General features: G+C 46.8%; 1 protein-coding gene across 1 annotated transcript in view; it reads left to right on the forward strand.

The window, feature by feature from the left end:
* Positions 1-1,832: 1,832 nt before the first annotated feature.
* Positions 1,833-19,663, forward strand: part of PLCB2 (phospholipase C, beta 2) — a 45,000-nt gene continuing 27,169 nt past the window's right edge. The window contains exons 1-6 of the mRNA XM_009710648.1: positions 1,833-1,916; positions 5,990-6,067; positions 8,485-8,553; positions 17,693-17,833; positions 18,551-18,630; positions 19,259-19,312. Coding sequence (XP_009708950.1) covers positions 1,833-1,916; positions 5,990-6,067; positions 8,485-8,553; positions 17,693-17,833; positions 18,551-18,630; positions 19,259-19,312 — 506 coding nt within the window. The remainder of the gene's footprint in view (positions 1,917-5,989; positions 6,068-8,484; positions 8,554-17,692; positions 17,834-18,550; positions 18,631-19,258; positions 19,313-19,663) is intronic.

Raw genomic sequence — 19,663 nt, forward strand, 5'->3', positions numbered from 1 at the left:
CCCCAGTGCTCTGTCAGCTGGCTGCCTGTCACTTTGACACACATGCAAAGGAAGCTTTATGCCACCAGTGGCTTGGTTATGAGACCGGGGGTCAGGGATTCCCATGTCCCTAGTCTCAGCCCTGATACAGAACAACCACAGCTATGGGTACACCACCTCAGCCCGCTGCCCTAACAGCCTTAGTTTGGGTAGCCAGTTCTTGGAAAGTAGGGTGCCTTGCAAAATATGTTAGTAAATGCCGAAAACTCAATGGTAGCTGAAAATGTAGAAGCTCTCTTATTCCCAGTTTGTCAGGCAGATAAACCCTTGGAAGAAATGTACAAAGGGTGTTAGGTTTGTTCAGGGTTCTCTGTTTCTGCAGCAAGTATCTCTCTGGTAATTTCTGCCCTCTTTGGTTTTTTACAGCTAGAGCACTTGCTACAGGTCCACTTCATCTCTCCTGCCTCGTGCCACTAACATTTGAGAATGCCCTTAGGATTCCTTCAGTCAGCTTTGCCCCGGCTGTCCAATCTGCTTTGAAGTGCTGGCCTTATCAAACTGGGTAAGTCAGAGGTGGGAAAGAAGCAACAAAACCATGCAGTTGGCTCCCTTGGCACAGTGGGAGTTTTGTCCACCCTTCTCAGAGAATCTGCGCTGCTTTTAACTACAGCAGCACCAGCAGACAGTATCTTGTCCCTCTTGAGCAATGGCAAGTGCCACACCTCGACTTTCGTAGGAGACAACAAGGGTGAAATCCCACCGTGTGGCTGGGAATCCTGTTATAGCAAGTATAGCACAGTTATCCCCACTTCTCATTAGTAGTGGGGCTCTGCCTTTTTGACTAAAATTAACCTTGCCCATGTCAGTCCTTTTCACAGGCTGCTCCTTCTGGTTAGCCAGTGTGCATCTGCCACCAGAGCTCCTTTTCTCCTCTGCTGTCCACACGCAATTCCTTCGTTCCAGGGTCAGGAGCAGGGACTCGGTTTTGCCCTGTTTGTCATTAACCTTCTGTTCTGCTTTCTGTCACTTCCCTGCAGCTTCACTGTTACAATCTCCACCTTATAGATCTCTCCTGTTCTGTATTCCCACAGCATCTGCATTAGCCCAAGTGAATCTTGAGAATATTGCAGTTCCTAGGGACTCTTGTGAATGTTTTATTTCATCTGTCTGCGGAATTTCCATCTGCTCTGCTGGTCTGTCTCACTTTTCAGGTTGACATTCAGAAGAACCCATAAGAGAAAGGAAAAAAGTTAAAAGACTGGGCAGTGCAGCACGTGGCCCCAGAAATGGAGTCTGTACAGAGCAAAGAATAAGCTTATTTTACATGATATTTGGCCCGTTCCGTGAAGGGAGCAGTCTGCTTGTAGCCAAAGCCCGAGCCGTTCTGTAACCACATCTGCTCAAATAGTTTGAGTGTCAGCTGGCAATGCCTGCACTTCGTCAAAGAGAACATTTAAGGAAGTTCAGTTGCGGAAGTGCTACGAACTGCGCTCTTCACAAGTACAACTCCGAGGAGTAGGTCCTGCCTGGAGAGTCAGCGTGCGTGCAAGACTGTCCACGTGGGCATCTCAGCCCATCGCAAGCTTTCCTCTAGCTGACCTTGGGCTGAGCTTCTCCTGCTTGCTTGGAGAGCCGTTGATTTACAATGCAGATTCATCGGTCCTCGCTTGCCTGTGCCTGCCCCTCCTAAATTGGACTGTGATATAGGAGGCTGTTTGCTTTCTGATGCCAACAGCGGCAATGGCAGAGAGCCCTGCCATGTGAGAGGCAGAGATAGAGGAGAGGGGGCCAAGGAGGAGCAAAGTGCAGCTGCTGTTGCTTCTGGTAGCTGAGGAGCACACCTGCGGGACAGAATGTCAGTGCTCACCCCTGTCCTGCAGCCCCCGGAGGTGAAGGAGTACCTGTCCAAGGGTGAGCGCTTCATCAAATGGGATGATGTGAGTACCGGGGTTTTTGCATCGCTAGGTTGTATGCATGGTGACAGGGCAGATACTGTGTTTTGGTGAGGGTTTGTGGGGAGGCTGGGAGCACGTATTCAGGGAGGGGGTGGGACACTGTGTCGTACCTGAGAGGAGTGATGTCTGGATAGGGAGAGTGAACTGAGAAGAACAGGAGAGCTGAGGGCTAAAAACCAAGGGCGTATGTGTTAGAGGTTGGTGATGTGGCTTCTGCACCTCTTGTTGCGGTGGAGGATGGAGGTGAATGGAGTGTGGTCTGTGTGCGCAGCTTGTCTGAGGTAGGGCCCTAGGGTCCTGTCTGTGAACCGGCCCTCAGGAAGGCGGTCACTGCTGGGGGTCTCCTTGGGGTGAGGGGCAGACGCTGCATTCAGACTCGTCCGGAGGAGTGCGAGGGGTAGGATTTACTCCAGAGCTGAGTGGACTCTCCGTGCTTTACACATAGAGAGAAAATCAGGCTCCAAGTTGCTTCCTCTTATGGCCCTGTTGCTGGAGTGTATCGGAGGGCAAGCCGTGTCCTCCCATGCCTGCCCAGCTTGTGGCTTTGTGAGCTACCAAGTGCGCAGCGGCCAAGCAGCAAGGGGCCTGCGCGTGAACGGTGCTGGGGCCTCAGAGGGTGCTGCAAGAAGCTGCTTCTCTCTCCAACTTGGTGTCCTCTTGTATCTTCAAAACACCTGGTTTGCATTCTCTGTTGGCTTTCGTTGTGAGGGGAAGAAAGTGTGGAACAGTAGAAGAGGAGAAGCTAATTTGAATGTAATAGTCCCCCTCCTCACTTCCTGAGAAGGCAAAAGAGTATTTACCCTCATACCCACATCCCTCAGCAAGAGGACGGCAGCTGCCCATCCATTTTGTCTGCAGGATGAATTGTCTGCTATTGAGCGTGAATGTTGATAAAACCGGGGGCAGGCCAGATCGTCATTATTCACCAAGATCTGAGGGAAACATTTGATGTGGTATTGCAAATGAGACGCATTAGAAGCAGCCTCCAGCAGCAGTGCAGGAGGGATTAGTGCTTACTTTGGTGGGTGTAAAGCTGGAACGGAGTTTGGAGTCCCAAGGCAGTGTGTGCGGGGGAGGCAGATCACTTGTGTGCAGCGTAAGCAAGGGTGGTCCAGCGGCACTGAGGAATGAGAAAGCAATGTCATATACAGCTGACAGAAAGGATGAATGCTGAGGAATACAGGCTGGAATATCACTGGGCAGTTATTCCACTAGCTGTCCATAAACAGGAGGATGACACGAGGGTATGGTGGAAGGCACAGCCTTCACTTTATTTCCTATGGAGCCACTGCCTGCAGAATGCACTTGTGGCTTCTTTGAATTTGAACAGGGATTTGGTTTCTGAGAATAACAGTAGCCAAACTTGTCTAAAATTGCTGCTGATTTTCTGTGCTCAGTCCTTGAGGACCACTTTCCCCAAAACCTGAAGCTGTTAAGTACTTCACTCGGAATTCCTGGGATAGTTAGGCTCCCTTGGAACCCAAGGTGGGTCGAATTGGGCTTCCAAGACCCACCAAGTGTTTTGGAATTCCTGGGATAGTTAGGCTCCCTTGAAACCCAAGGTAGGTCAAATTGGGCTTCCAAGACCCACCAAGTGTTTATTTGCTGCTGCAACCATAGGAGTTGGGGAGCTCAAGTCCTGCATGGATTTTTCCCTAAGGTTTACAGATGTGTAAACATTCCTAAAAGGTTACCTCTAATTACTAAGTAGTTTACAGACTTGATCTCCAACAATAGCGAGAGCCTTCTCCACAGGTGGGCTGTTCTGGTCACATTGCTCCATCTTACCATGCTTTCCCACTCCAGTTAGAGCAGGCTGCAAAGGATGATGGCAAGAGCTCCAGGCTGCAGGATTGCTGCTCTTTAGAGGTCATGGGCCTGCGATTTTTTTGTCTCACTCTGTGAATTGACCTGGCCTTACTGTTGGTAACAGTTTAGAACTCCCCCCACAGTATCTGAGGCAAAGGAATGAAGGTAGATCAGATTGGCTCCTTACATCACTCTGTACAGTTTGGGACTGCAATGGAGCCTTCACTGTACCCAAGAGTTTCTTTAGAAAAGCAAACCCAGGCTTTTTCTGTACTGCCTTCACCTTGTCCAGCAATTGTAATGTATTCTCTGGAGGAGAACCTGACAGGCAGGGCTGTTCTGTCCTGTCCCACTGAGTGAGTTGCCTCATCCTGGGGTAAGCAGCAACTCTGCTGTGCTTTGTTTAGCAAGCTGAGGCTGCCAAGCAGACTAAAGAGGTTAAGTCCTACTACATGAATGATAGTTTATTTCATGAACCAGCTTGGGAACCCTTTCAAACCCTCAGGTAGGGCACAGTGTAGTAGCTGACCTCTTAAGCGGGGCAGATGCATGTGGATTTGGCTCTATGCTGAGTCTTAGCCCTCATAGTAGAAGCAAAAGTATTATGGATTGCAGGATTTTACCAGACAATGCTTGCTTTCTGCCCTGGAGTTGAACTCTGCAGTGTGAGCAGCAGCCAGTTTGGCTGCCAGACCATCTTCTGTAGAATTCACCATTTCCTTGGTTGCCAGGAGCCACCCCGTAGGAGAGTCTGCCTGTACCCCGCAGCCAGCCATGTCCTCCGATCAGGAGGCCAGCTGCCAGCCGTCCTTATTGCAGCCTCAACTTGCCTTCAAGAAAGCTGCTTCATAAGAGATAAGGTTAATCTGGAAACGTGGCACAATACTCAGCAGTAGGACTACAGTGCCTGTTCTGCTCTTCATGGCTTGTGGCCATGTGTTCCGGGAGCTAACCAAGAGCTCTGGGAACATGGACATGATGCTGTGCAGATCAGCGTTGTCCCTAGTACGGTGTGAGAAAGACAGTAGGGAGCAAAAGGAGAACATACGATGTACTGTGGCATGGGCAGTTTACTGTAATGAAGAATACTGAAATTGGAAATGGAGGTCCCTGGAAATACAGATACACTCTGGAGTAAAGTATGAGTTCAATAACAAACCGAAGGTCCCAAGGCCAAGTGACAAATACAGCTTCCAAATTCCAGTACTGATTTCATCTCAGTAGATGGGTATTTCAGCTTCCTGAATTGAATTTGAAGCCTTCCTGGAAATGGCTGATAGGCCTTATGCTCCTGTCTTCTGGGCACCAGAGGTCAAATGCAGTGAGGAGTTATCTAGACTGAATGAGCAAATGGGCTGGGACCCAAGCAGAGGCGCCAAGCATCCTTCATCTCTGTCTCCAAAGAGCTCATGCTAATTCGTCTCTTAGCGCAGGCTTGCATGTGAGGTGGGAACGGCTGTTGTCTTGAAAATGTCTGTGAAGTTGTCTTTAACTGAAAATGCAGAAGCAGTGTAATTATTCAGCGGCAAAGCACACAGCCTCACAGCAGCCTGTGTCTCCTTTGCAGTATATGCCTTGGTTCTGAGCTGGAGGGCCTCCCTGTCGTATGGGGTTCAGGATCAGCCCTGAACAATTTCATCTAGTTTTGTGCCTGTAGCGTGGGTGTTTAAATAGCTGCTTCTCTTTATAGTCTGTGTAGAGCTAGACCATGGAGTTTAAGAATCGCCACCTAAAGCAGACTCATCTGTTGTATTAGATGGACCCCTCCTTGAACTCTTCCTGACTAGGCTCATTCTCTGTAAAGAGAGCCCAGATAACCAGCATGAGCACCTAGATGGTAGATGCCACGGGTGAATGCTATCTCTACTTGGCCTGGGCTACTTCTGGAGCTCATGGAATGAAGGAGGTGCCTTGGAGGGAAGGCAGTTCAAATAAACCAAACAATTGTATCTACAGGTACTTTCTTCTCTTGATTCATTGTATAGAAAGCTCCAATAGAGTTGTTCTAGCTAAATGTGTAGTGTTAGCTGAGACTTGGGCTTCAGCAGAGATCAGCTTCCGCAGCCTCGCACTGTTACTCTGGAGATGTACTAAAACCGTCTGGTTCATTTCCATAAATCACAGAGGGTGATTCACCCAACTGGGTCTATATTTGAACTGAGAACCTTACGTCCCATGATGGCTTCTTCAAGTCACATAGGGTGCTGACCTTCCTTCTTCTGTGTTTGTTTGGTTTTTTTTGTCAGGAAACAGCAAGTGCCTCTCCTGTGATTCTTCGAGTGGATCCAAAGGGGTTTTACTTATACTGGACCTATCAGAATAAGGTAAGTGCTGAGACTTCCCAGCTTGGTCTCCAAATAGCCAGTTTAAGTTTGTGCAAGATTAAAACACCGTAAGTGCTCGAGTTCTGCACTTGAGAGCAAACTACCACAGTCATTCCACTTAGCAGGAAACCCCCCCACAAAGGACCTGGGAGTCTCACGCTTATTCAATGGCAGATTTGTCTGTCTTCAGAGTTCCAGAAAAGAGCAGGAAATTAAGCTGTGAACATGCCAGAGAGATGAGCGTGGCCTTTTTGTCCTTGTCATGCTGGTATCTTATACCCAGAGAGTTCACTAGATGTGCTTCAAAGGACTTTACAGAGAACAGTAGTATTGATATCCCTGTTACCCGGCACACTAAAGGATTCTCCCAACCAGTACAATGGTGCAGTTGGAAAGAAAATGGCTAGGCATATGCAATTAAATGTAGGCAGCTTCAGTTAAGGTGTACCTCATGTGCAGCCTGTGTTGTAATTACCTGACTTGTTGAGGGTTTAGAAATTTTAATTACAAAAAAAACCCCCACACAATAGTGACCGTAAGAGACTACATCCAGTCTGGAGAGTGAGTTGTGCTCCTCTCAGGGCAGGGTGCTGTGTGCACGCTGCTGGAGGTAAACCACAGGATGCTGGCTGCTGGAGGAGAGTGAGAGGCAACAAATTTAGGAAAGAGAATTCAGTTCCTCACTGATGAGTGGCAATGAGTGGTGGAGTGATCTGGCTGACTGGAGGTGGAAGGCTGGGCTTACTTCTGCTTTCCAGAGCAGAGCTGTGGTTCAGCTCTACTTCCTCCTCGTGACCTACATGCTGAAGAGGCATGGTAGATAAAGACAGAGACAGTAGTCCTGCACAGCACCCTGGCCAACAGGCCTGATGTGTTTTGATGAGCTCTGCCTTTTCAGAAGTTTGTGCCCTAGTGCCAACTGGGGCAAGGCACTGCCACACAGCCATATCCTCCGAGAACAGCGTTGTGAGGCTGGGGACTCTCACATCCCTCTAGAAGATGTGCTGGCTTTTCAGCCATCTCTGTAACTCTCGCTCCCCTTTCAAGGCCCACTCCTGGCGGTAGAATTTTTGCTGTAAGAGTTCCAGCAGGCAGCAGGAAGAAGTAGTACTGGGGGAGGTGCACAAAACGGGGCAAGGGGAGCTGCTGTCACCCATCTAAAGTGAGATATTTCACTGGGTTAGTGGTATGAGGGATTTAATTACCTGGGAAAGGGACTGGGATAAGGAAGCATAGCTGACATGAGGAAACCCAGACTGGAGGGGGTCTGATTTTCCTGGAAAATGCCATTGATTAGCACCTAAAATAAACTGTAAACAAATTTGAGAGCCGCAGTGGAGAAACAGCCTGTTTCACATCTTTGGCGAAGCACTTGTCTGGCATCTTTCTTGCTCCCTGAGGGAATCTGCAGACAGCGTGAGCTAGCAAGGGTGGTAGGCAAATGCTGGCTGTCAGAGGGAGCTGGGGCAGGCTTGTGAAGGTCCCGTGCAGGCTGGCATGAGCATAGTGACCAGGGACAAGACATGGGCTGATACAGAGTGTGGTGTGGTATGGTCAGTAGTTTGTCTGTTGAATTTGTGTGGCTTCTTAATCTTTGGTTGACTCCTCTTAAGATCTGCTTGTCATGAACAGCAAGGAAGAAAAACTTCACTGCTTTTGCACTAGGGATTCAGAAAGGAGTGGGATTAGGAATAAAATTTCCATCCAGCTTGACAATAAAATGGGGATACAGCCAGAAGACATGGTATCCACCTTGTTCCTTATTGTGATCTTGGAAAACAATATTATCTACCGCAACAAGTATAATTTGTTCTCCAGATCCACGGTGAGCAGACAAATTAGTAACAGAGGAAGGAAATTCAGGTTGGATATTAAAAGAACAAAGAAAATAAACATGACAACTAGGCAGTAGTGAGGACATGGAGTGGGCTGCCTAGGGAAGGTTGTGGAACGTTCTCCATGGGAATTGCTTCAGAACAGATTAGGGGAAGGTCTGCCAGGAGTGACCTGGGGAGAAGTGGGCCTGCCTGCCTTCCAGCTCAGCTGCTCTGTGTTGAATGCGTGGAGGCAAAAGACAGGCTGGCATTAACACATGGACTTGTAACTGGGGTAGAGTTTCTCCATATAAACCTGTATGCATGCGATACACTCTCTTCACGGTAATCCACATGGAGCCTCCGGCCTCACCCTGAGGAGGACAGGGCTGCAGACCACCGCTGCCTCCGCGCTAGCCGGCCTGCCAGCTCGGCACAGCGGCAGCTGGTGTTTCCCTGCCTGCGTTGTGCCTGCTGGGAGCACTCTTCCCCAGGGAAGGGCAGTGGCTGAGACCTGCTTTGCAGCTTCTGAGGGCTCTGCGGTGGACTTCTTTCCTTGCTCCTTTGTCTTTCCTCATCTTCCCTGTCCTTATTCTGTTGTAGGAAATGGAAATTTTGGATATAACCAGCATCCGAGATACCCGAGTAGGGCGATTTGCCAAAATCCCCAAGGTGAGTGCATAGCTTCATTTCTGCCGGTTGTTTAAATGGGAAAGGCAAGACTGCCTAGGGTGTTGGTGTAAGCTGAGGCAGTTTGCCCTGGCTTTCTATTACAAGAAGGTGGAGAGGACCTTGTCTTCTTGCATCAGAACTACATAAATATAGAAAAGCCGTCTTTACTCTTGTCGCAGGGGTCCTCTGTGCACCCGAAAGAAAGGCATTTCCAGACTATGGCATATAAACTTGTTGGAAAGAATATGCCAGAAAGCTGGGAAAACAACAGTTCCCTTTCCAAATGCATTCCAAAAGAGCCGTTTTCTGTTGTGCACAGTGGCTGGGTTCTCCCCCTGCCATGCATCTAACAAGCTTTAATCTTGGCCTGGCCTTTACCTTCGCTGAGCTACACTGGGAAGTCCTGCAGGAGACTTGTGATGCTCCTGTATTGAGTCCCCAGAGCTGCTCTCTTGTGCAGAGATGCACAGGCTGGGTCAAGGCAGCTAGAAACCTGTAGTTACAGCGAGATGCAAAGCAGTGTGTGGTGAGGTTGTTTCCCTTTAAAGGGAAGAAAATGTAGTTTCAGAAAAACTAGCCTTTATTTTTCTTTTTTTTTTTCCCCAAATAATTTTAAATGGGCTCCTTGCAGGGTGGCAGACCTAAGGGAAGCACACGATTATGACTTTGTTCTTGGTTTCAGTTATAATTTAAGCTTCTTGCAGCAAAGTTGTCCTTGTTAGGACTTCTTTCTCGGTCTGTTTTTTTGTTTGTGTTTAACTTTCCCATGTATGGAAAAGGCAAGCAGAAAATTGAAGTAAAGCTAGAATGTGAAAAGGAAACAAAGGAGTAAAGATAACGGCTCCATATGGTAACATAGGTGATTCTCAGTCTAACGCAAAAGGGGAAGATTTTGCAATATATACTGAGAGACTTGAGCAGCCTTTTTGCGTAAGTAGTATGGCTGTTTTCTTAATACTGCTCTGAAGGTGTCTATTCAGAGCTCCCTGAGACTGGTGTTTCTCAAAAGACCATAATGAGGTGGGTGGTAAAAGCACAGCGGAGCTCAAGAACAGTACCCATCTTACAGAATTCTTAAATCATCATTCCTTCTGAGAAACTGTGTTTCTTCTTGGAAATTCAGTAGAACAAAACATATTTGAGTTTTCAACAAGCCTAAAACTTTGTCTGCAACTTGTTTCGTGGAAATAATGTTTGAAAACTCTCAGAAGTTTTGTTGTTTTGGTTTGGTGTTTTTTTTGTTTGAGGGAATAAAATATTTGGAGCTGGTAGAGCTAGGTGCTATACTCCAGGCAGAATGCACTAAGGAAAAGGCCAACTTAAAGGAGATGCATGAGATACTATTTTCTAGGGTATTAAACTTCTCGGAATAACCTGTTTACAAAATGAATTCAGCTTTGTAGATGGTGTAATTAGTGAGGCCGTAGGTGGATGTCCTGGTGGCAACAGGCAGGCTGGAGAGAAATGTCCTAGGATTTAGCAATTAGTTAAGGAAGACTAATTGGAGAGAAACAGGAGAAACGTACCAGCAGTGTCAGAGCTGCCTCTAGACAGAAGGAATTGCCCTGGAAACAAGACCAACCCCAGTTTTTTTAAGAGTAACTCATAGTACAGTGTTGGGATGACCACATTCCATATCCAGAGAAAAACTAAAATGGCTTTTTAAAAGAGATTCTTAATAAGAGCACAAAGAAGTTTGTGAAAAGAATGAGGAAATTCATGAGCAGTACCAGGGTAGCAAAAAGCAAAGGAGGAGGGGGAAGCAGTGGCTGTGTTCCATAGTTAGCTCTAAATCTTTTCCATAAAATTGGAAAACGGCCCATGTGATTCCCATCATAAGCAAAGGCTCTTAAAGCACAGAATAAGAGAGGACATCTTTGCATGGAAAAATTACTGATGGAGAATAAGAAAAAGGTCTCTTGAGAGGAGAGAGAGAGAGAGAGAACCAGCAGACTCCCAGAAAGAGCAGTGCTTGGGCCTGTGACATACTCTGTGTTCACACGTGATCTGCAGAAGAGGTGTATAGAGACAAGACGAAGTTTGCCAATGGTACCAAGTTATTTGTGGTCATAAAATGAGGGCTGATTGTAGAAGGACCTTGAATTGCTGATGGACTGGATCATCTAGTAAGTGATAAAATTTAGTACAGATAAAAATCAGGCAATGCACACAGAAAAACCCCCCCGATCCTAACCTTCTGTAATAACAGGCTCTGAGTTGACTATTGCTACTCAGAAACAAGATCGTGAGGGTATCGTAAAATGTCAGTGTGGTGTTCAGTAGTATTTGCTTGAAAAAGTAAGTTGTATGTTAGGAATTATAAGAATTAGGAAATCATGCCACTGTGTGCACTCATATTTCTGTGCATTTCTAGTGCCCTCATTTCAAATGAGACAAAGAAGAACCGGAAAAGGCAGAGAAGAGCAGCAAGATTAATAAAAGAATGAAATGGCTACTGTAGGAAGAGCATCTGAGTAGGCAGGGACTGTAGTCTGGCAAAAAAAGAAAAAAGGATGAGGGGAATGTGGAGGAGTATTGTGGAGTGCTGCAACATCAGGAGTTGAATGGAGAAGGTGAGCGTGAAGCAGTTATTCAGTCTTTCTTCCAGTGTGAGAGCTACACACCAAGTGGAATTTTCCAAAGGCAGGTTCAGCACAAGCAGGAGGAGGTGCTGCTGTTTTACATGTTGTGTTGCTGCGCCAGGGGATGCCTTCCTGCACAAGTCATGAAAATGTACATGAGTTTAAAAAGTCGGGACAAGAAGGAAATTCCCTTTGAGGGTTATTAAATGCAAGATAATGCCTCTGGTTTAGGAAGCTGCTGAATCATAAATTGCTGGAAGCTGCTGAAATGTGTCAGGGAAGTATCACTGCGTTTGCCCTGTTCTTAGACTTTTCCCCAGGCATCTGGATGGATCTGTGGTCTGTCCTGGTGTAGCTGTTGTATTCTAACCATTGTAATAGGCCAGAGACAGTATTTAACAGTCCTGGGAATTGGCTACAGCTCATTTTTTACAGAGAAAGGTCAAGCACCAAGTGATTTATTAAGTATTCTTAACAGGCAGAAGTGATGCGCTTGATGACAACCACTGCTGTGAAAATCCCAAGTGCTTTTTGAATTCTGCATTTCAGAGAGACCCATTTAAAATAAATCTCCTTTTTATTTCAGGGAATTGTCTGTCATTTCTATGACAACATGTACTAAAATGCACTAGGCTGGCTCCTTATCCACCTTTCTCTTATGGGATGATGAGAGGTCTTGTGTGGGCACTGAAATGGCTGATGAACCAAAATGGCGCGAGAGATGTGCTGTCCAGTCCTGGGAATTTCTTATTTATACATGGCTGTACTAGCCATGATGCTTCTGTAGGGCTTACTTAAAGCCCTCAGTTGTGTATTCAGTTGGCTTTACTGAGAACAGAATTTGCTCAAAGGAGTGCAGAAAGAAGTGAAAATTTCTTCATGTGGATCACCACACCCTCCACATACGGCAGCTATGTCTGGTGCACCATTACAAAAAAGTATAAATATGAAAAACTGATGTGGAAACAAAGATCTGTTAGTGGTGAAGGGTGGAAGAATGGAAAAGGGTGCTGTCTCCCGTTACAAAATAATGGCTTGGAACAGTTGTGGGATATAACGGCTGAAATTAATGCAAACAGTTACTTGTTTCATTGGCTAAAAGTGGAGAAGGGGCTAATGGATGATATTTAAGACAAGGAGAGCAAGATCACAGCTGTTGGAAGAGCTTTGGGTACTACCAATAACAAATCAAGTGTCCTTTTCCTCTTCTCTCCCCTTCCTTGCAAGTGATGCAATAGTAAATCCACAGCCTCTGTGAGGCAAAGCTTGTGATCTAGTTTTCATACGGAATTGTGACTGAAGACATTTACAAGGAAGGGAAGTGCTTTATTGAGAGCATCTGCACTCTTGCTTTCCTCTGCAAGGTACTGTGCACTTTTTGGCTGTGGTTCAAGCTGCATGCAGGTGGAATGTGCCCGGAGCTTTTCAGACCGATGTAGGCGAGATGAGTCTCCCTGCTGACCGGTGGTCGTACCATGGATGGTGGGAGTTACCTGCTTTCAGCAACGCTTTCCCGCTGCTGCTAAGCAAGAGGTTTGGGGTTTTTCTTTGTAACCTCTCTATACACAGCAAGAAGAATGAACACCAAAGCGCCCACGCAGAAAACCACTTCTGAAGAGACCTGCCGTCATACGGACTCCCTCGGCAGGACAGGTCACGGCATTGTCCCTGCAAGCTGGGAGGCAGGGACTGGTGGGACCCCCTTCCTGACTCTGCAAGCGCTGAGGGAGCAGCTGGTCAGCCTCAGGGCCCAGCACAGCAAGTGTGGCATTGGCAAAGGGACACGTCACTGAGGGCTGGCAGCACTAGGAGCCACCTCCAAATGAGAAGGGCTGCTGCTGTTTGCCCCAGAAGGAAAGGATTCCTGGAACTGAACCTGCCTGAAGGTGAGGCACAGCCGTGCTCTCTTTGAGCAAAGGCTCTGTTCTCTCTTCCTGCCCCGCTCGGGGCCCTCGCCTCCTGGCCGGTTAGCACGTAAGCGTGCACGCAGCCCTCGAGTCCTCCCACGACCTCCTCTATGCGTGTGCAGGTTTCCCCTTCTCACCCCCTTTGCTTTATTTTCTTTGAGAGCTACTCAGTGTTCTGCGGTGGTTTTTCTCTGTGGAAATTTTTTTGAGAGACAGGGCAGAATGAACTTTGGCGCATGTTCAAGAGTAACAGAGATAAGAATTAGCAGGGACTTTGAACATAGAGACAAGATAAAAAGCTATTGAATGTAGTTCAGCAGCATGCCGAAGCAGATCAAGATGTTATTTACAATGCAATTCTGTGTTTTCCTTTGTGTAACAAGGAACGATAACAGCTGTTCCATTTTGGGTTTTTTTCTGATGCATCAGGACCCTAGAACACTGACAGAGAATGTAATAATTAGGACCAAAATCTGTGATGTTTTAGGACAGACTGCTGGGCTGTTGGCTTCATCTTGGGTTTTGTTTAGACATTTCAGCAGGCGTTGGCTTTGAAACAAGCATAGTTTTTCATAAAAACAGAAATTGTATTTTCTGCCTACTTGTCATGATTATAAAACAGTTTCATCCTCCATACACATTTTGTTGTTATTGAACCCAGAGATGCAGACTCTGAACTGAACACGTACAAGGGAGAAAATGATACCAAGGTATTTCACACATCCTATTTTGAGATGATAAAGTAGGAATGAGTAGCGTTTAGGAGCCGGCAGTGCAGGGAGCACTCAGGTTGCCCTCGGAGCTGAGCACGTTGTGGGTGGTCAGTCGCTCTGCTGCATCGCAGGGGCCAGGCGGCAGCTCTGGGGGCCGAGCATCAGCTCAGCGCTGTGGATTCCGCAATGGGCATGAGCACAGGGTGGAACTAAACAATGTCTGATGTTCAGGCCTCCAAATAAAAGAGTCTGCCTTAGAAGCCGTACGGAGGCAAACTGATCTGTGTGCATGCAAGAGAAAAGCCGGGAGAAGCCTGTGGCTTGCAAAGGGTTTATAAATAGTGGAGCAGGGGCTGAGCAAGGAAACAGTCACATCAGAATAATGGCCCTTTGCCATGCTGGGCCCTTTTCCTGCCTCTTCCATCGTTCTGCAGCGTGAGCTCTTAGACCACAGGGACAGAAGCTACTGAGGATGCACAGTCTGCATCTCTCCCTCGCAGTCTGTTCCCGCTCGATTCCAGAATGCCGCGGGTTATTTTGTGCCATGTGAATCTGCGTGCTGCTGCATTTTCCAGTTCCTTTAGATAAGACAGCAATGAGAGCTGAGAGTGCTTCATCTGTGTATTTTTTTTCTGCCTTGCCTCACTGAGATGCTTGGCACAGAGACAGGCTGGCCCCCGCGGTGCAGACAGCGGCAGGACAGCCCTCCCCGCTTCACAGCCATCCGTCTCCTTGCTGAATCCCATGACAACGCAGTGCTGCTAACGAGGACGTGAGCGTTACCTGCAGAGCCAAAGGCACTTGAATAATCTTCGTGCTCCCTTTCTCTTCTGGCAACCAAACAAGACCTTTCTTCTCCAAAAGAGAAGATTTGTTGTCACGGCCTGTCTTCTGATGCCACAAGCGCTGCATCATGTAACGCGTTACATGAAGATACCAAATTGTCGGTGCAGCGAGCGCAGGCAGCTGTGGCACATCCCGGCCATCATTCGCTGTATCCCCTTTCACGCAGAGGAAGGGCTATTTCTCTCTCTGTCTCTTGCATTAGGCCTGGCTCTTTCTTTGTATTTGCATGAGAATTTGCTTTTCTCTGGACTATGAATCTGGTTTGTACAGATGAGGATTTTAGGGAAATGGGGAGGGTGGGAAGTGAAATGCAAGCTCAATCTGTATTTCAGCCACTCTGCCAGTGGGTTGTTTTCTGTTTGTTTGGGGTTTTTTTAAGTGGATTTGCTAGGCATGTTTCCCTTCCTCTGATTTGCATGGCTAATACGGTTGTCCTGCTTTTCATGTAGCAATTCCTATTTTTCCTTTATGGCCACCTGCAATGTGACACTAATTACGTAGTCAAGCTGCAGCACAAGGTGCTAAAGGAGTACAGCTTCTGAAAGAGCCGAGACGTGGCATCAGGTTCGGTGCTCTTGGCCAGTCTCTGGGTTTGTCTCACCATCTTCTGTCAGCGTTACGCCAGCATCACAGCACTTACCCTGCGAGGGAGATAACCCCCCTGTAAGGCAGGCAGCACAAAGTAAGCCAGGGACTTGCTTAAGGCCAGGCGGGAAGTCAGTCCCTGGGAAAATGTGACCCAATTTAGATCCCTAACAAGATCACCCTTTCTTCTCCCAGCTGCCGTTTACTTCTCATAAAATGAAGCTGTCAACTTCGCTGAGGTGTTAGGAGGCATCTTAAGTTAATGCTGATAAAGGGCATGGCATTTAAAAAGCTGCACAGGCTAAGACTGACCGTGAACAACAACTGAAGAGGCGATCAGGTATCGGGCCCTTCCCGAAGACAGCGTGTGTCAGGTTGGTGTGGCGGAGCACACCTGGGTAAGGGCAGAAGCTCTGATGCAGCGTTCAGCTTGCTAGGGACATGGCGTGAGCAGAAGCGTCTGCTGGAGAGCCAAGAGAGACCCGTTCGCAGAGAAGGAAGGGCTGGGAGGAGCCCAGTTGTAACAAATACAGGAAATGAGTTCAGCATAAACCACAAGTTCTCTATTGTCTTAGCTGCTTATAATTTACAACACTAAAGGTAAGGAAGCTCAACAAACGCCAGTGAGTTTGCAAGATGAACTTAAAATCCTAACGTTTTGCCACTTGTAATGAAAAGTTAAGCTCCATCAAGAAGTTGCTGTGAGCGTGGAAAGGAGGTGTGGGTACGTGGGTGCTGCTCACTTCTGCGAAGGAAAATTGCCCACAAAGCAAGAATGAGCCATTTTAGAAATTCCCTAACTGTTAGAAAACTGGCAAACCTTCTGGGTGGCTGACTGCTCTCCCCCTTCATTTCCTCCAAATGCTCTTGGATTATACAGGTTTTAATGGAGTAAGAGACAGCAGTCAGATGATCTTGAGTCACAATCCAGCCCACCCTGTTTTTCCTAAAGATGCATGTTTGCTACAGATGTGTCAAAATTGCAAACGCTCCAGAAATTTGGAAAAATGCAGTGGAAAAAAATCTGCAGCGTTCTTCATAATGTATGTATGCAGCTCTGTGTGTGACATGGTGCAGACACGTAAGAATGCCTGAAGCTGAGCTGTTTTGGAGTCTCTGCTACTGCAGTACAAATATAAAGAGAAGATTCTGTGGCAGAAATGGAATTGCTTCCATTTGAATCACAATGGGATGCAAACAGATGGTTGCATATAGGGGTTTCTAGTCGGTTGGGGCTAAATTAAGGTCTGTGGAAGTCTGAGGTCAGGGAGTTTGCTGCTTTAGCGTGCAGGGATTCAGACATTGACCAGTTAGTAGCAGCTTAACAAGTCACTAAGCACGAGCTGAGCTGCAGCGACTGACTTTGTGCTCAAAGTTTATAGCAAACACAAAGGTAAAGTCATTTAGATAAAACCTCTGCTGAAGTTAACGTGATACGCAACGTGTTAAGGTGTTACTGATGTTTTAACTTGAAATGCAGTAACTCGGCCGTGTGCCTAGCTGCAGGTCTGTGCATACAGCGAGAGCTCAGATTTCAGCTCCAGTTAAACCTCTGAGTCTGACCTGCCCTGCTAACAATCCCAGATCACGGATTTTGCCCTTAGTTTCTAGAGGAGCAGGTGCTCTGACAGCCTCCGTGTTTGCTTTGATATGGATTTATCCTGCACTTTAGATAATGAATTGCTGTGCTTTATTCTAGGACATGGGAATTTTATCTTTTCATTATAAATAGCGACCATCAGTACAACTCCAGGATACCTTGGCTTAGTGATGCCTTACGTAGGAATGCAGAAAATGCTAAATAATGTAAAGGGATTCTATAAATACTTTCATATGGTGATGAAATCCAAGTATGACTAATCGGATGAGCCTCATACTTAACAAAACAAATCTCTGGTGAGCCATTGCTGTAGGATACTGCAATTGCTATGGAAAAAACCACTTCTGGGAAGTGACAACTAGCAGAAAATGTGATTTGGAGGGAGAGCGCCCGTCTCTCCAGTGACCAGGTCTAAAGCTTGTAGATCTTCCAGGTCCCAAATGACATCTGTCTTGTGGCGGAGGGAGGTCACAGCAAAAGGTATCACACTAATCTAAAAGACTTCTTTAGCGTGTATTTTGACAAATGGCTGTCTGCAATAACCTGGTTATGCACCTCTGGTATGAGCAGGTCAAATACTCCTCTGCTTGTCTGCAAGTTCAAGCTGAAGTTTCAGAAGGACCTCAAGAGCAGTCTCCAACTTTTACTTTTTCAGACCAAAACAGCATGTTTGCGCAGCAATGTTAGTCACAATGTTTTGCTCCGTGGAAGATCCAGGTAATGCAGGCTCCTGAATAACGATGAAAAATAAGGAAAGCCAAGGAAAGGAAGATTACATTAAACAATTTTGCAACCCTTGAAAAGCTTGCTATGAATTTGGATCAACGTTTGGATTGCGTCCTGTTTTTTTCAGATATAGTTTGCCTCATTCTCCCTTCATCCCCATCTGTTCTGTTTCTTTTACAGTGCCAGAAGCTCCGAGAGGTTTTTAACTTGGATTACCCTCACAGCACCTTCCTGCTTAAGACTCTGACTATTGTATCTGGCCCTGACATGGTTGACCTGACTTTCCATAACTTTGTGTCCTACAAGGAGAACGTTGGCAAGGTATTGGGTCCTGAGGGCAAGGAAGCACTGGGAAACACTCAGGATTGGGGCATTAAGTGGGGAGCAGGAAAGGAGAGGGGAAGACAGGGAACCTGAACCCTGTCAGCATTACTGGCAAAGTTATAAACAAGCAGGTTTATGTTCCAGTAAGGTGTCATACCTCCATAGTTCTAGAAACTTCTGCCCTGCATGGAGAAGGACCAGAAGAAGAAATTTAGTATGTCATTTTTGTCTTTCATGTGCTTTGTATGGATAAACAGAGAGCTGAGAAGACTCAGTGGAAAAGTTTCAGCTGCTAGTATACATAGGCAGTAGGAAGGTGATATAGCCAAGCCCAGGGCACAGTTGTTGGGATATGGAGCCCAGCAGTATTGGCACAGGCCTTTTTACCAAGACCTGGAGTGACAGGACAAGGGGTAACAGTTTCTAACTGAAAAAGGGTAGATTTAGACTAGATGCAAGGAAGAAATTTTTTACCATGGGAGTAGTGAGGCAGTGTCACAGGTTGCCCAGAGAAGCTGTGGATGCTGCATCCCTGGAAGCGTTCATGGCCAGGCTGGATGGGGCTTTGAGCAACCTGCTCTGGTGGTCTTCAAGGTCCCTTCCAACCCAAACCATTCTGTGGTTCTATGCCCTTTCCATCTTTGTTGCTGTGTACTTCTTGGTGCAGTTCCATAATGCCCAACTGCCTCTCCTTGTGTGTGTGTTTGTTCCCAGAGCTGGGCTGAGGATATTATGGCCATCGTTCGGAATCCCCTCACATACAACGCTTCTCGGTACACCTTCCTAGAGAAAATGTAAGTGATTTCTGACAAACGTTGCTCTCCGAAACATTCATGTACTGCCCTTTCTGTCTGTACTAGAAAGAAAAAGCATCCAGGTCCTTTGGCAGCCTCCAAAACAAGTCCTGTGTCAGCTCAGGAGCCCCAAGGCACAGGCAGGGGGTTGGTACTTGGGCCATATGTTGCATGACAACTGACTGGCACAGAAGGGCTTGAGCCAGTCAAACACACACGTGGTATTGCACAAACCGAAATTCTGAGCCTCAAATGTGTCTCCCACTGCCATCACAACACTTACCCCAACAACGTGCTGCCTCTTTTTCTTTGCCCTGTAATACTGTTTGGCTGGCAAGCTGGGATCGCTGAGGAATGCTAAATAATAGGAGATACCATTATCTCACATCTACATCATGTGTTTCAGAGGAATCTTTCTGATATCTAAGCTCTTACAATTTGCCTGTTTCTCCTTCCCAAGAAACAGGAACAGGTTCTGTCTAAGGTTAAGCTGACGGTCTGTAGGACCCTGATTTTCAGTTAACTGTTGGATTGTTTTCCTGACTGCATATTTTTTCTTTCTCCTTACTTAATAAGACCTCTAAGATTGTACAAGTGCATTTTCATAATCTTGGGTTTTTTTCCACAGCCTGGTGAAGCTGAAGATGCAGCTTAATGCAGAGGGGAAGATTCCTGTCAGGAAGTGAGTGTGGATATTTGTTTTATTGTGTGTTCAGTCAGCCTAAAGGCAGAGCAGCTGGTAAGAGGATGGTTGCCCAATGGCTTCAGGTGCCTGCTCTTTCTGCAGCTCAGAGGCAGAGAGCATTGCCTCTGGATTCAGGCCATGAAAGGACTCCTGCTGCACCTAGGTTCCTCCCAAGGAAGGGCCTGGGACATAATTTGGGTCTGGAAAGGAGACCTTTTGTGGCCTTCATCTACAGCAAGATATTGCTTTAAACAGCCATGGATTCCACTTCCTGGCTGTTGCCAAGAAATAGATCAACAAAACCAAGCAACTTCAGTAAAATTGTTGTGACAGCTTATTTTTGCAAAC

The sequence above is a fragment of the Cariama cristata genome, unplaced genomic scaffold (genome assembly GCF_000690535.1).
Source record: "Cariama cristata isolate BGI_N322 unplaced genomic scaffold, ASM69053v1 scaffold4762, whole genome shotgun sequence".
NCBI lineage: Eukaryota > Metazoa > Chordata > Aves > Cariamiformes > Cariamidae > Cariama > Cariama cristata.